Source organism: Leucopleurus acutus (genome assembly GCF_964270905.1).
Source record: "Leucopleurus acutus genome assembly, chromosome: 9".
Classification (NCBI taxonomy): domain Eukaryota; kingdom Metazoa; phylum Chordata; class Mammalia; order Artiodactyla; family Delphinidae; genus Leucopleurus; species Leucopleurus acutus.
Window position 1 is genome coordinate 33,731,978 of NC_139144.1, and position 13,470 is coordinate 33,745,447.

Genomic DNA, 13,470 nt, shown 5'->3' on the forward strand with positions numbered 1-13,470 from the left:
AAACTCACAAACTCTCACCACAAAGGATTGCTGTGTGCACCTGCCCCCTGATCATAGTTATCTTCCTCTTAAGCCTGAGTTTTTACCTCAGCATGCTTTTTACCCATCTTCCACTAATAAAAAACACAAATGTTCCATGAATGTCTTAACTGGAATTCCATCATTCTGTGTGGACTGAGTGGGAACCTTTCTGTATGATAATTCAATAATATTTATTAGTTTTAAATGTTCAGGCCCTTTGACTCAGTAGTGCTAAGAATTTATGCAGTAGAGGTACTTGTACAAGGGCACACAATTTTTTTGTACAAAGATTTGATTGCAGCATTACAAATGCGTTAGTTGACAATTGAAAACTATACACATACATAACAGGGATGAGATCGATCTGCTGTTGTGTCTCCCTCTGAAGAATACAGTTCATAGAATGAGGTAGGGATGTAGGAATGACACAGGAAGATATCCAACGTGTATTAAAGTAAAACAAATGAGAACATGTTATTTGCAGTAGGCTCCCATTTATTAATGTTTTATTTCATAGACTTTCCTCCATGAAACATGTCTGCCTATCCTTTTCTAGTTTCCTGTTTTCCTTTTCACTGGGTTTTTGTCATTCTTCCTGTTTGGCTTGAAAACAAAAAATCAAATCTATTAGGGCTTGGCACTTTATTTAAGTAACTAGTTGATTGCAGGGTTAACAGTTATTTGGTCAATGTAAGTTTTTCTGATTGATTTTGGTAATTCTAGACAAGTCGTGGACATGTTCAGATTTATTGACATTGTTCTTAGTTTTGTCTTGTGTGATATCCTTTCCTTTTTCTCATTCCATGTTTATAATTGGTAAATTGGCAAAAGGTTTTCCTTTTATTTAAAGAACCAGACCAGCCTTCTGTTATTACTAGTATTTTTATTTATTTTAAAAAAAAAACAAACAACTTTGCTTCAGAGGAAGGAAACTAAAGACAGAAAAAATTCCTACCAAATAGTGTGAGTAAATGACGTCATGTGGAACAGCCTTCTGTTGAGGGTGTGTGGAGGGACAAAGAAGTGGAACGGCTGCCGCTGAGCATCAGGGCCCCTCTGGAGGTCTGTAGTGCTCAGGGCTCCGTGCTCTCTGCCTCCACGCTGAGCTTACAGGGAGAAGAGGGAGCTGTTACTGCCACTAGGAATTTGTGTGGTAAGAGCGGTGGTGTCATTTGGTGGACCAATATTAAGTGGCACAAAATCTGTTTTAAATCTGTAAATTTGAGGAAAAACTGTACAGAGAAAAGCGATGTTTGAAATGCTAACACTTTCAGGATGAATGTGAGATCTTCTCGACCTGTTAGGTAAACTCATATCAACTTACTGTGGTGGTTTTTCCTAAAACTATCCTAATATTTCTAACAGTATGAGAATGCCCCTCTCCCTATGCCAGCGATACAGCCTGATTTGTATCCAGTAAGCATGTATGTCCTGTCTTTCTTTTCCAACAGCAGTCAGAAACAGAGACTGTCCATCTGTTCATCCCAGCCCTGTCTGTCGGCGCCATCATCGGCAAGCAGGGGCAACACATCAAACAGCTTTCTCGCTTTGCAGGAGCTTCTATTAAGGTACTGTTCTGCCAGCTGTGGCTCTCCTGGTGCTTTAAGGACAGCGAGTTACAGAAATGTGAGTCTTCCTGCCACTCTGTAATTTGAATTGAATGTGGCAGTCTATATTGGGGTTACATAAGTGTGTGACAGAGAACTCCAAACAACACTAGCTTAAACAAGGTAAGTTAAATTCTCTCTCCGAAAAAGTAGTCTGCAGGTATGCAATTTGGCGTTAGAATGGTGGTTCTGCCCCACCGCATTCCTGGATATATATTCCTTCTAGCTCATCTTCCCTGGGCGTGGCTTTGGTCCCTCACACTCCGAAATGACACTATTTAGTGCCCAAACAATCAAGGCTGTGGTCCTTTTAAGGAATATACAAATTGACAAAGGCTTGATAAAAGTCATAGCTTTCTTCAGGAAAACATCAGTCTATTGGGGGGTTTATTTTGGTTACATTTTATAAATATATATATATAAATAATTTTATTTTTGGCTGCATTGGGTATTTGTTGCTGCGCACAGGCTTTCTCTAGTTGCAGCAAGCGGGGGCTGTTCTTCGTTGCGGTGCGCGGGCTTCTCATTGCAGTGGCTTCTCTTGTTGCGGAGCACAGGCTCCAGGCGCGCGGGCTTCAGTAGTTGCGGCACACAGGCTCAGTAGCGCAGGCTCAGTAGTTGTGGTGCACGTGCTTAGTTGCTCCGCGGCATGTGGGAATCTTCCCAGAACAGGGCTTGAACCTGTGTCCCCTGCATTGGCAGGTGGATTCTTAACCACTGTGCCACCAGGGAAGTCCAATTTTATAAATATTTAATGAAATTTTTAATTTGAATATAGTACCAAAAAACCACACTGCACTCAAATGTTTATAGTATCTTTATTTATAACTGGGAAATGGGGAAGAAGCAAATGTTCATCAGTGGCAAATGCATAAACTGTGGCCCGTCTATATAATAATTACTTAGCAGTAAAAAGGAGGGAACTATTGATACATAAAACAACTTGAGTGAATCACATGTATTATGCTAAGAGAAAGAAGACTCAAAAGGCCACATACTGTTATGATTCCACTTATATGAAAATTCTGGAAAAGACAGAACTATGGAAATTGAGAAAAAAAAATCAGTGGTTGCTAGGAGTTGGAGGTGGAGGGGTTGAAAACAAAGGCAGCATGAGGAAATTTTGAGTGACAGAAGCTGTTTTTATGTTGATTGTGGTGGTATTTACAACTATGTATTTGGTACCAAAGGAGTGAGCGTTACTGTATGTAAACTACACAGTTAATAAAAAAGCAAAACACACAGGAAAGCCCTCATATTCTCTCTTGTAGCAAAAGATAACAAAATAACGTGAGCAGAAAATGCAGCCAAAATAAATAAATGGGTAAAGGAAAAGACATGATAAAAGACCAAGGGGTGAACTAACTTTACTATCCTGTTAGTTTCCTGATTACTGAGTTAATATGTAAAACATGCTCACACATGCAAAAAGAACCTAGCAGCTTTGTTTTGGAAAAACTGCGACGAACATTTCATGAACAAGAAGAACTGGGTATTTAGACGTTTGGCTCTTTTTCTTTCTGGCTTTAATGGAGGTTTTATGATGAGGTTAAAATATTTTTGTTTCCAAAAAGTCTGAAACATGCATAATCTGAAAGATTCATCAGCACTCCTAACACTTCGCTACATTTCCATAATGTAAATTTCCATATATGTACTTACTTTAATAGGCATATATTTGGTATTACCAAATCATAATCATTTGTTAACTTGCTGGACATTAAGATTGTTCCTAATTTAACCTGCACAGGGGTAGACAAAGTTCTTTTGGTCAAATTGTCATATATAACCTTATCCTTTAACGTAAGTCTACAGAAGTGGGTTTGGTGAGTCACAGGGCATGTGCTTTTTTCAGGCTTTTGAGAGATTGTAGCAATTTGTACTCCTAACCTCAGTGTACAAGTGTCCTCAGCCCCAGCCCTCTATCACCAGTGATGACAAAGATCCTTTTTAAAAAAAGGAAACCTTAGTCAGAAAGATGAAGAATGATACCTTCTTTTGGGGGTTGCCTGTGAATAATCCTAAGAGTGTGGTCTAAAAGGAAGTAATTATTGGCTTGTTTTACAGACTCAAAATTAGTGCCCAGCAATAAAGTAGCAACAGTATTAATTTGGGTCTAAGTAACAGAAATGTTAGCTTTATTTTGAGGGAGGAAGCATGAGTCTATTAAAAGTAAAAAACATTGTTTTGATTATGAAGGTGTGGAGAAGGGCCTACTAGACTATAAGTAATTGACAGTGATCATACTGAGTGGTAGTTGGGATGGCTTTTATTGTATTTTTTGCTTCCTGTTCTCATTATTTACTGTAGGGAATTGCTTCTTGCACAGCAAATATCTAGCAAATTTTTTTCTTTTAAAACACTTCCTACCAGCCAACTCCCCAAATCCTTTCTTACTAAGGGAATGCTGGTTTCCTCCCCCTTCAACAGTCTCTGCAACAATTCCCTAGCCTAGGCTTTTTGTGTCATTTCACACGCTCTGCCAAAATAGAAGAGTCTGAGTTTACTTTTCTTCTGCCAAATTAATGTTAGTTTATTCCATATGTTAGTCCAGCGAGTGTACTTTGGGGGAATGTACCGATAGGCTTAGACTGGGAACCTAGCAGTTTCTTGCACATACAGGAGGCCCAGGGTGTTGTGATGCGCGTGGGCCAAGAACCACCCTTTGAGCACCCACTGGTGTAGTGACAAGGAATGTGATGGTGGAGCCAGACCCAGCTCTCCCTCCAGCTTCACTGGACTGTGTGATCATGGGCCAGGTGACTCACCTTCTCCAGCCTTTGGCCTCTCCATGAGGCAGTACCTCGTCAGGAAATAGTGAGGGTTAGGTAGAGGCTGCATCTGGACTTTTACATTAGGGCCAGGCACAGTGTAAGTACACAGTATACGGCAGGAGCCATAACTAATGAATCCACATTAATCACTGCTTCATGTAACTACCTTCCAGAAGGCTTTCATTCTACATTTCAGTAAGTCATGTGCAAATGACAGGCTGGTTGGTGTAGCATTTCTATTGGTGGCACCTGAAAGTGTCATAACCCGTTACTGGGTCTGTTACAGATCGCTCCAGCTGAAGCACCAGATGCTAAAGTGAGGATGGTGATTATCACTGGGCCACCGGAGGCTCAGTTCAAGGTATGTGCTCTGGAGTGTGTGCACAGGTAACAAATGAATGGATGTCTTCTTTTCAGGAAATCCATAACCTGGCTTCTCCTGTAAAAAAATCTAATACTCAGTAGAAAGAATCTCTCAATGGAAATTTCTAAGACTAAGTAGAAACATACCGCAAATTACACTTTAAAAATAAACCAAAGCCTTTGGTTAATTTTGAGAGTTCTGTAATGGTTGTTGGTTTTGACTATCTCCCCAAGGAGAATTTGCTCAATGCCCTGTTAGCATGTGTGAAGGTGAGACCTTAAGACTGAAATTTACAAGTCTGATTCATATGCCTTGCTGTTCTCAAGTTTTTCCTCTTGTCCCAGAGAGGCCTCAACCTTGAATTAAAACGTCCCCATTTGCTCTTACCCTTGGGTTAACCGTTAGCCCTTGTCCACAGTCGGTCAACAAGCCACTCTAATCTTTTGAATTTTAGAGGTAGAAATGGCAGGAGCTCTTACAGCATTTGTCCTGGTGTGAACCATTGGTCATACTGGGGTTTGGGGCCTTTGGGGCTGGAATGCCTCCCACCATGTCCTGAGAGGTGGTGTAGCAGGGTGATGAAGAGCAGAGACCTGGTAGCCAGGTTGCTGGTTCAAAGCCCAGCTTTACCATTTACCAGTGGTGTGACCTTGGGCAAGTTACTTTTAGCCTTTCTCTGCCTAGTTCCTCATCTATAAAATCGGGGTTAAAAACACCCACAAAGTTTAAATAAGGTTTAAACAATATATGAATTGCTTAGAATAATGCCTGACACAGGAAGTACAACATAAATGGTGGTGGTACTGAGCAGACTTGGGATGAATCAGACTAAGACCCTGCCAGATCCTCAAATTCACAAACGTATACCTTTGAGTATGTGATTTTTCTCATAAACTCAGTAGGGTGTCTTGTTTGTCATAGGTAAAAGCAGCTACTCAATTCAGTGCAATTTATCCAAAACTCCTGTCTTGTTCCTACCACTTAGCAGCTGTGTTAACAGGATAACTCTTTAACCTTACTTCTCTTAGCTCTAAAATGTGGCTAAGTTAACAAGTGCCCACTTCTTCCCTCCTTTTAAACCATCACTTTCTTTGACCTCTACTTTTCACTAAAAATCGGAAGCCTTTTTCACTTCATTTACAGGAAGAACAGGAAACAAAAGGAGGTGCTTTGAGATGTGGGGTACAGTTGGCTAGCCTCAAACTTGGGTCAAGAAATTTACTTCCTCATACCAGCCTTGTGGTCCAGGCAGTTCAGATCAAAACTCAGAGATGCTGAAAATTGCTTCCTATCCCAGACTTACAGAGACAGCCACTTTTAGTTTGAAATACTAAAGGATAAATACAAACATCAATTATGGTCTTATTATTCTATAAATGGAATTAACTATCTTGCAGTTTTCATAATGCTTGTATGCTGGGGAATTCAGAGTTTGTTTCCCTGTATCCTCCTATGCCTGTATTGTTCAGTTGTCTTAAATGGGACATTTAAGAAAAGCTATAATGCTTAAATGTCATTTATGTGATCAGTGATAATAACAAATAAATTATTTTATTTTAGACATCTAAGTAATAGTAAACCTCCTAACCCATATTTTTTCTTATGAATTCAAGAGCTTGATTCGGAGGACAATGTATATCCGTTGTGTCCTTTGACTGTGTTGATAGCTACATCTGTGGCCTGAGACTGAGGATGAATGGAAGACAGGGTACTAAGATGGATTTTTTTTTTTTTTTTCTGTAACCCCCTAAAATAAGCTTATCATTTCTGCACCAGTGAAAACGTGTTCGGTACTTTTGTTTTTGTTCTCTGCTGTGGCAGCTTGTCAGATGAAACCAACTCTGACTTCTTTTTCCTTTGGTGTATACCGGAGCAAATTAATGGTTGTACATAATAGGAGAGGTTTATTATGTATAACTTCTAGTTGTATGCAGCAAGTGACAGGATGTGTTTGACTATAACTGTCAGATGTGTATGTTAACTTGATTTTGTAGCCTTAGTCGAAGTAGAAACCATCTGGCTAAGATGAAGAAATGTTTAACTAGAAAATTCCTCGCTGGCCCATTTAGACAGCGGCTTGGCTTCTTGTGAGCCTCGCATAGGTGGCTCTGTAGTTCCTCTGCAGTCCCTTTTACTCAAGAAAAACGCAGTTACTATCTTATTGCCAACAGGAGAGGTTTTACCTTTCAAGACTGGAGAGCAAATGGTCATTTGCAAAAATTTTAGTTCGGCTGACTGCTAACTTCTTGCCTTTAACCGTTTTTGTCAGAAGAATATGGTTTAATCTTATTTTATCAATCATTCAATTGCCTCATCTGTGATGTATAGTTATTATTGTTGTCAACCTTTTCTAGGACTTCCTTACTTTTCCACCTCTTGTGCAACGTTCCGCAACCTATCAAATGCAGATGTATCACTGCAAAGGTCTGTTCCAGTGGATCCGGGCCATCTTTAAAGTTAATGGACCTTTTTGCATTTCCTACATGAATGACACTGATGAGATATGTTCTCATCTGTAGGCTCAGGGAAGAATTTATGGAAAAATTAAAGAAGAAAACTTTGTTAGTCCTAAAGAAGAGGTGAAACTTGAAGCTCACATCAGAGTGCCATCCTTTGCTGCTGGCAGAGTTATTGGAAAAGGAGGCAAAACGGCAAGTACTTCAGCAAAACCTGTGCAGTGGTATGAAAGGGAAAGCGTTGAAAGGTACTTAGGAGTTCCAAGTCCCTAAATTTTGGCTAACTTATAAAAAGCACGACCGTCTGGGCCAAGGTTTGGAGAAGACTGCCTTTTGTTCCTCCTGGGTGTTGATGTCAGCTACCAGTGAAAGCAGTGCCTCTCTTTCAGACCACTTTGTATGGGAGAACTGTCTCATATTTATAAGGGGCATTTTGCATTTTCTGTTGTTATACATCAGCTTTTTACTTTTATTGTGCAAACACTTAATGACATGAAAAGAAACTTTAAAAAATTTCATCTACATTTATAACTTATACCTCTGTAACTGAAAAAAGCAAATGGTTTCCAGTTTCTAACACATAAAACTTTCAAGTCATTTTCAAAGCTATTTACTATTCTGAAGTGATTGAAAGTGTGTATTTTGGAATCAGATTTTCAGGGGTTGAATCTGGTTTTGTCATTAACTTATGCAACTGTGGGCGAGTCAGTTTCTTTCACTAAGGCTTAGTTTTAATTACCTTGAAATGGGGACAATACTAGTAAACGGATAGAATTATTAGTATTATTAGATGAGATTATAAATATAAAGCCAAAGCTCAGTATTTTGGTTACATAGTAAGGGAATGGTAATTTTAAAAAAAAGAAAACTCCATTTAACATGATTTGTATTTATCTCCTTCAGGTGAATGAGCTCCAGAATTTGTCAAGCGCAGAAGTTGTTGTCCCTCGTGACCAGACGCCTGATGAGAATGACCAAGTGGTGGTCAAAATAACTGGTCACTTCTATGCTTGCCAGGCAAGTGGGCTCTAGTGTGATAAGTGAGCTCTTCTGCTTCTTCCTTCTTCCTGAGTGATCCTCCTCCCATGCGTGTCCCCATGTCATATAAATATTTCAGGCTGCTTGGTGCTTAACACTTTTAATCCCCCTTTAAGCAGGTGATTTCAGAGACTCTTCTAGGAGAAACTAATAAGTATGTATCTTTAATCTTCAAATAAGTTTCAATTTGAAGTTGTTGAGATGGAAGAGTAAATTAACTTTTGGTCATACTTGATCAGGTAGAAATTTCAAAGCTCTCTCCTACTGCAGGTTGCCCAGAGAAAAATTCAGGAAATTCTGACTCAGGTAAAGCAGCACCAACAGCAAAAAGCTCTGCAAAGTGGACCACCTCAGTCAAGACGGAAGTGAAGGCTCAGGAGACAGCCCACCACAGAGGCAGATGCCAAACCAAAGACAGATTGCTTAACCAACAGACGGGCGCTGAACCCCTATCCAGAATCACATGCACAAGTTTTTACCTAGCCGGTTGTTTCTGAGGACCAGGCAACTTTCGAACTCCTGTCTCTGTGAGAATGTATACTTTATGCTCTCTGAAATGTATGACACCCAGCTTTAAAAAAAGAAAAAAATTAGGGGGTGAGGGAGGGAAAGAGAGGAGCTCTGCACTTCCCTTTTGTTGTATTCTCAGTATAACAAATATTCTAATTTTTCTTAATATTCATTCCCCCATAATGCCAGACATTGGCTTAATGGTGCATTTACTAAATTCATCAAGTAAATAAAAATAGATTGCTCCTATGTCCAATTGTTAAAATTGGATCAGAATAGGATTATTACAAGAACTTAAATGTTAAGCTGTTAGCATAGAAAAACTGTTCTCAGTTTTATCTAACACTAACACAAATAACCTAAGGGAAGTGCTGAATGGTGTTGGCAGGGGTATTAAATGTGCATTTTTACTCAACTACCTCAGGTATTCAGTAATGCAATGAAAGCAAAATTGTTTTGTTTTTTTCTGAAAATTTTATATACTTTATAAAGATAAGTCCAACTGTTTTTTAAAAAATAAAATTAGCTAACAGGCAAATAACTGAGAAAAAAATTTTACTTCTGGCTGGTGACAGTAAAGCTGGAAAATTAATTTCAGGTTTTTTGAGGCTTTTGACAGTTATTAGTTGGAAAATCCAGTAAACGTTCAGTGATACGGAGCAGTGCCTATATTTGGAGAGCAGCAAATACCATTTATTTTTTTGTTTATGGTAGGGAAGTTTTTGATGGTACTAACAGAGCAAAGTGGCTGCAGGAGGTTTTGGAACGGCTAGTTTTAATAAATGGCTTCAGGAGACTTCAGGGTTTTTTTGTTTGGCTATGTGATTGAATGCATAAATGCTTTGTGCTTTTGACTATCACTACCTAAAGCAAGTGTATCTATGGAGACATGCAGCTCCTGTGAACTTTAAATTGATTGGCAAGAAGAAAGCTTCAGCTTGCCTTACAGGATGCTTAGTTTGCCAATATATTTCAGACCAGTTGGTCTATGCTTGGAGCAGACCCCAAAAGAATTGCTTTGTGAAGACCAATGGGGCAGTCAGACGGTGTGACAGTGTTTAAAGGCAATAAAAAGGCTACATCTCCCCGTGCCAGGCACTGTCATGAGCCTCACACTAAGCTATTTTGAAGATTTTAAGCAATGATAAATCAAGAAGAATGAAAGGCCACCTAGAATATTACATAAATTGCAGCAGGATTTCTGTATTCTCTGCAACCAGTTATTTGAAAATAAGTCAAAAGGTAGAAAAATACAAGAACAACTTTTGGAATATAATTTGAATGACTGTGATATAATAATACATTGACCTTTGATACTGAACGCATTTGCCCATTTCCTACCTTGATGGCAAAGCCTGGTATGTACAGTTATGTGGGTGTGGGTGGTCTCCAAGGCCACACTGCTCTCAGAATTGTGTTTCTTTTGTTCATTAAATGATCACAGTCGTTATATTATACTGATCTGAAGGGCATATATAATAACCCTTAAATCATTTTGCTTCATTTGTATTTCAAGATGAATTTCTACAGACTAGGTAAGTTTTTCTGAAGATCACTGTATCCTTTAAACATTTTGAAAATGACTTGAAATGTTTTCCTAAATGTTTTCAGAAAATCAGTTTATTTTGTAGTTTTAGCCAAAAAGTGCCCTTTTTGTCACTGAATTCATCTAGCATTCATCATTTTCTTCCATACAATGAATTGCTTTAAAAAAAAAAGTAATGGACTGGCTTTCTGGTTGGATTTTGGGTAAAATGTGCTTAAGGCCAGAGCTCTTCCTCAGTATTTGATTTTTCCAACTTTTTTTTTTTTAAAATACAGATAGGTGCTACATTTATATCTGCCTGTTTAAATTCTGTCATGTTTCACTTCTAGCCTTCTAGTGTGGCAAATCATGTTTTACTTTCAATTAAGCATTGGTAATGGAGTATCTGGTAATACTAGGAAATAATTCTGTTGTAATTGAGTTTTGTACTCACCACATATGGATCATTCCTCATCTGTAACGTGCCCCAAATGCAGCTTCGTTTTCCAGATACCTTGATGCAGAATAAAGTGTTTCATTATCAGGTGCAGCCTGCTGTGTAGTATGTATTTTTGGCTTTATGTATTTTTGGCTTTTCAAATTGATGTGAATGTCCTGAATTTGGTCAAAGTGTAAACTAGACTTTTAGTAAGGCTATGTCAATCTCAAGGTAGGCACCACCATCTACCAATGTCCTGACTGTGAACCTAGATAATACTGTTGCATATGAACTGAGAACTAAAGGTTTTACGTTACAGGACCAGTGGGGTGGTTATGTTTTCTGCTATATATTTTTAAAAATTTTTGGCTATACTGTTCTACAGAATAAGATTTAAACGTAAACTCGGAAAACACTTTGCTAGGCCTGGGAATGAGCATTCCTAGCACTGTGGAATGAAATGCCCCCCAAACCATGGTCAACTTTATGACCATGAAGGGGCCCTGCTGACTGGAAATTGGCACTCACCATTGGCACTTGCTGTCTGCCTCTACAAAGATTAAATCACGAGCCGCTGCACCTGCTGACCTTCAACACCCCCTGAAAAGGAGTTCAGAGTGGAGAACAGGAATGAGGCGCTCTGGGAAAAACTGGCAGAACAGGCCTTCCGATAGATAGTTAGATATTTTCAGGAGAAGATTTTATGGGCCAGATTCTTGCTCTTCTCATACCTAGAGAAACACTAACATCATTAATGATGACATCTGCTTTGGCTATTAAGGGGAATATTACAATTAAGAGTCAAAATGGAGTAGCTATGGTTTAAGACATCCAAGAAATAACTAGATGACACTGTGGGTGTGATTTCAGGCAAATCCTTGTATTGCTAAGAACTTGAGTTTTCTGAGCTGTGTCAGACTTGGATGCCACCAGCCGTTCTCAAAATAATGTCTGCTGGCAGCTGGTAACTGCAACCTTACTTTTTAAAGGTCTCCTCTTGTAACTTACTTTTTTTTTTTTTTCCGGTACGCGGGCCTCTCACTGTTGTGGCCTCTCCCGTTGCGGAGCACAGGCTCCGGACGCGCGGGCCCAGCGGCCATGGCTCACGGCCCCAGCCGCTCTGCGGCATGTGGGATCTTCCCAGACCAGGGCACGAACCCATGTCCTCTGCCTCGGCAGGCGGACTCTCAACCCCTGCGCCACCAGGGAAGCCCGTAACTTACATTTTTAGACAACGGAATTGCTTTAGATCATACATTTAACAAAAAGAAGAGACATGTTTGATGACCAATAGCACCTGTTACCTATGTGTTAATACCACATTAAAAGTTAAAACCTACCTCAATAAAACTAGACAACTGGCTACTTGGCTACAAGTCTCCCCAAAGCACCAGGTCCAGACTATGTTACAGGCTTATTCTCCTGAAAAGAAATGACGTTTATTTTCCCTATAAAAATCCCATTGTCACTCCTCCAGCTACTTCTGATTGGGTCTGTTACACCAAAATGGCAGACCAAGGGATTAAGATTTTAATCATACAAGACTCAGATCCAGGAATCAGAAATATTTCCAGTCCAGTGTCTAGTCTCCAAATTGAGACAGGACTATGCCCTATTGTAGCAGGAAGTGGCCAGCACTGTTGCCCAGTTAGTTCCCTGAACTGGAACTGGGCAGGACTCTGGGGGGCTCCAGAGTACAAATCCTTTCTGTGTCCCCTGTTTCTTGTTTGTAGGATATAGGCTTCACTCAGCCTCCTTGACCTTCCTCCTTGACCTTCCCTGAGTTCCAAAGGGCAGATTCAAACAGTTGCTAATCAGGGAAGGGAGGGGATGCAAAAACAGGGGAGGAGCTGTCAACTAGTGGTACAGCCTTGGGGCAGGGTCCTGGTTCCACCTCAAGGAGTATGCATAACAATATCTTTGAGTTCTGCAGGAACTAAGGCCCCCACCCAGGTGAGGATGGTAACTTCAGGCTGAGTGCCAAGATTCCTGGAGCATTGTCCTGTTACGTCACTACCAACCGATCAGAAGAAAGTCACACACCCTGCAGCCCTCACCCCAAATTTTGCCTGCCTTTTCTGGGCCTGGTGATGACCATCCTGTTAGGCCTCCTGTTTGGCCCTTGTCTGTTTCAATTGCTTACAAGGTTCATCCCCCACAGGGTCCAACAGTTTCAACTAAACTGCTGTTACTACAAGGATGAATGCCAGTTTTGGGCACAGAATACCTCAATTTAGATCAGGTAGAGAGAGACTTCTACTCTACTAGGCAGGACTATGCCAACTCTCAGCAGGAAGTAGTTACAGAAGAAAGAGACCTCCACTCCAATTCCCAAGAATTATCTTGAGTATGAAGTCTCTCAGGGAGGAGTTGTTAGGGGAAACACTGAAACTGCCTGCCCTGGCCAGGCAACATAGTAACCACTTGCATGAGTTATCTTAAACAGGAGGTCCTGGTAAGGAATGCAGAACTAACAAGATACTACCAGCTGGAAGAATTCAGGAAAGGTAAAAAGGAGAGAGGAGACTTCAGTCTATATGTCCTGCCAACCTCTCAGAATCCTTCTCACTGGAATCCACCTTGGCTGAGCAGTGCGTGTGCCACCAGGAAGGACCCCGAGGCAGAATGACTGGCCAGAGACAACCCAGAAACTTAACCCCATTCCCATAAAACACGAGACCGTGAGCCATGTGGTGGAGCAGTCCTCCTGGGTTCCTTTACCCTTCTGCTCTCCAC

The 13,470-nt window shown here is 40.3% G+C and overlaps 1 protein-coding gene across 4 annotated transcripts in view; it reads left to right on the forward strand.

The window, feature by feature from the left end:
* The window catches only part of IGF2BP3 (insulin like growth factor 2 mRNA binding protein 3), a 140,973-nt gene extending 130,100 nt beyond the window's left edge, over positions 1 to 10,873 (forward strand). For 3 of the 4 annotated variants that reach the window (XM_082846367.1, XM_082846368.1, XM_082846370.1), the window contains 5 exons: positions 1,473 to 1,589; positions 4,689 to 4,763; positions 7,286 to 7,417; positions 8,126 to 8,239; positions 8,531 to 10,873. In XM_082846367.1, the coding sequence (XP_082702493.1) occupies positions 1,473 to 1,589; positions 4,689 to 4,763; positions 7,286 to 7,417; positions 8,126 to 8,239; positions 8,531 to 8,629 (537 nt within the window). In that variant the 3' untranslated portion in view covers positions 8,630 to 10,873. Of the gene's footprint in view, positions 1 to 1,472; positions 1,590 to 4,688; positions 4,764 to 7,120; positions 7,418 to 8,125; positions 8,240 to 8,530 lie in introns of those variants that run through there. The other variant, XM_082846369.1, reaches the window with a different exon arrangement.
* Positions 10,874 to 13,470: the final 2,597 nt, after the last annotated feature.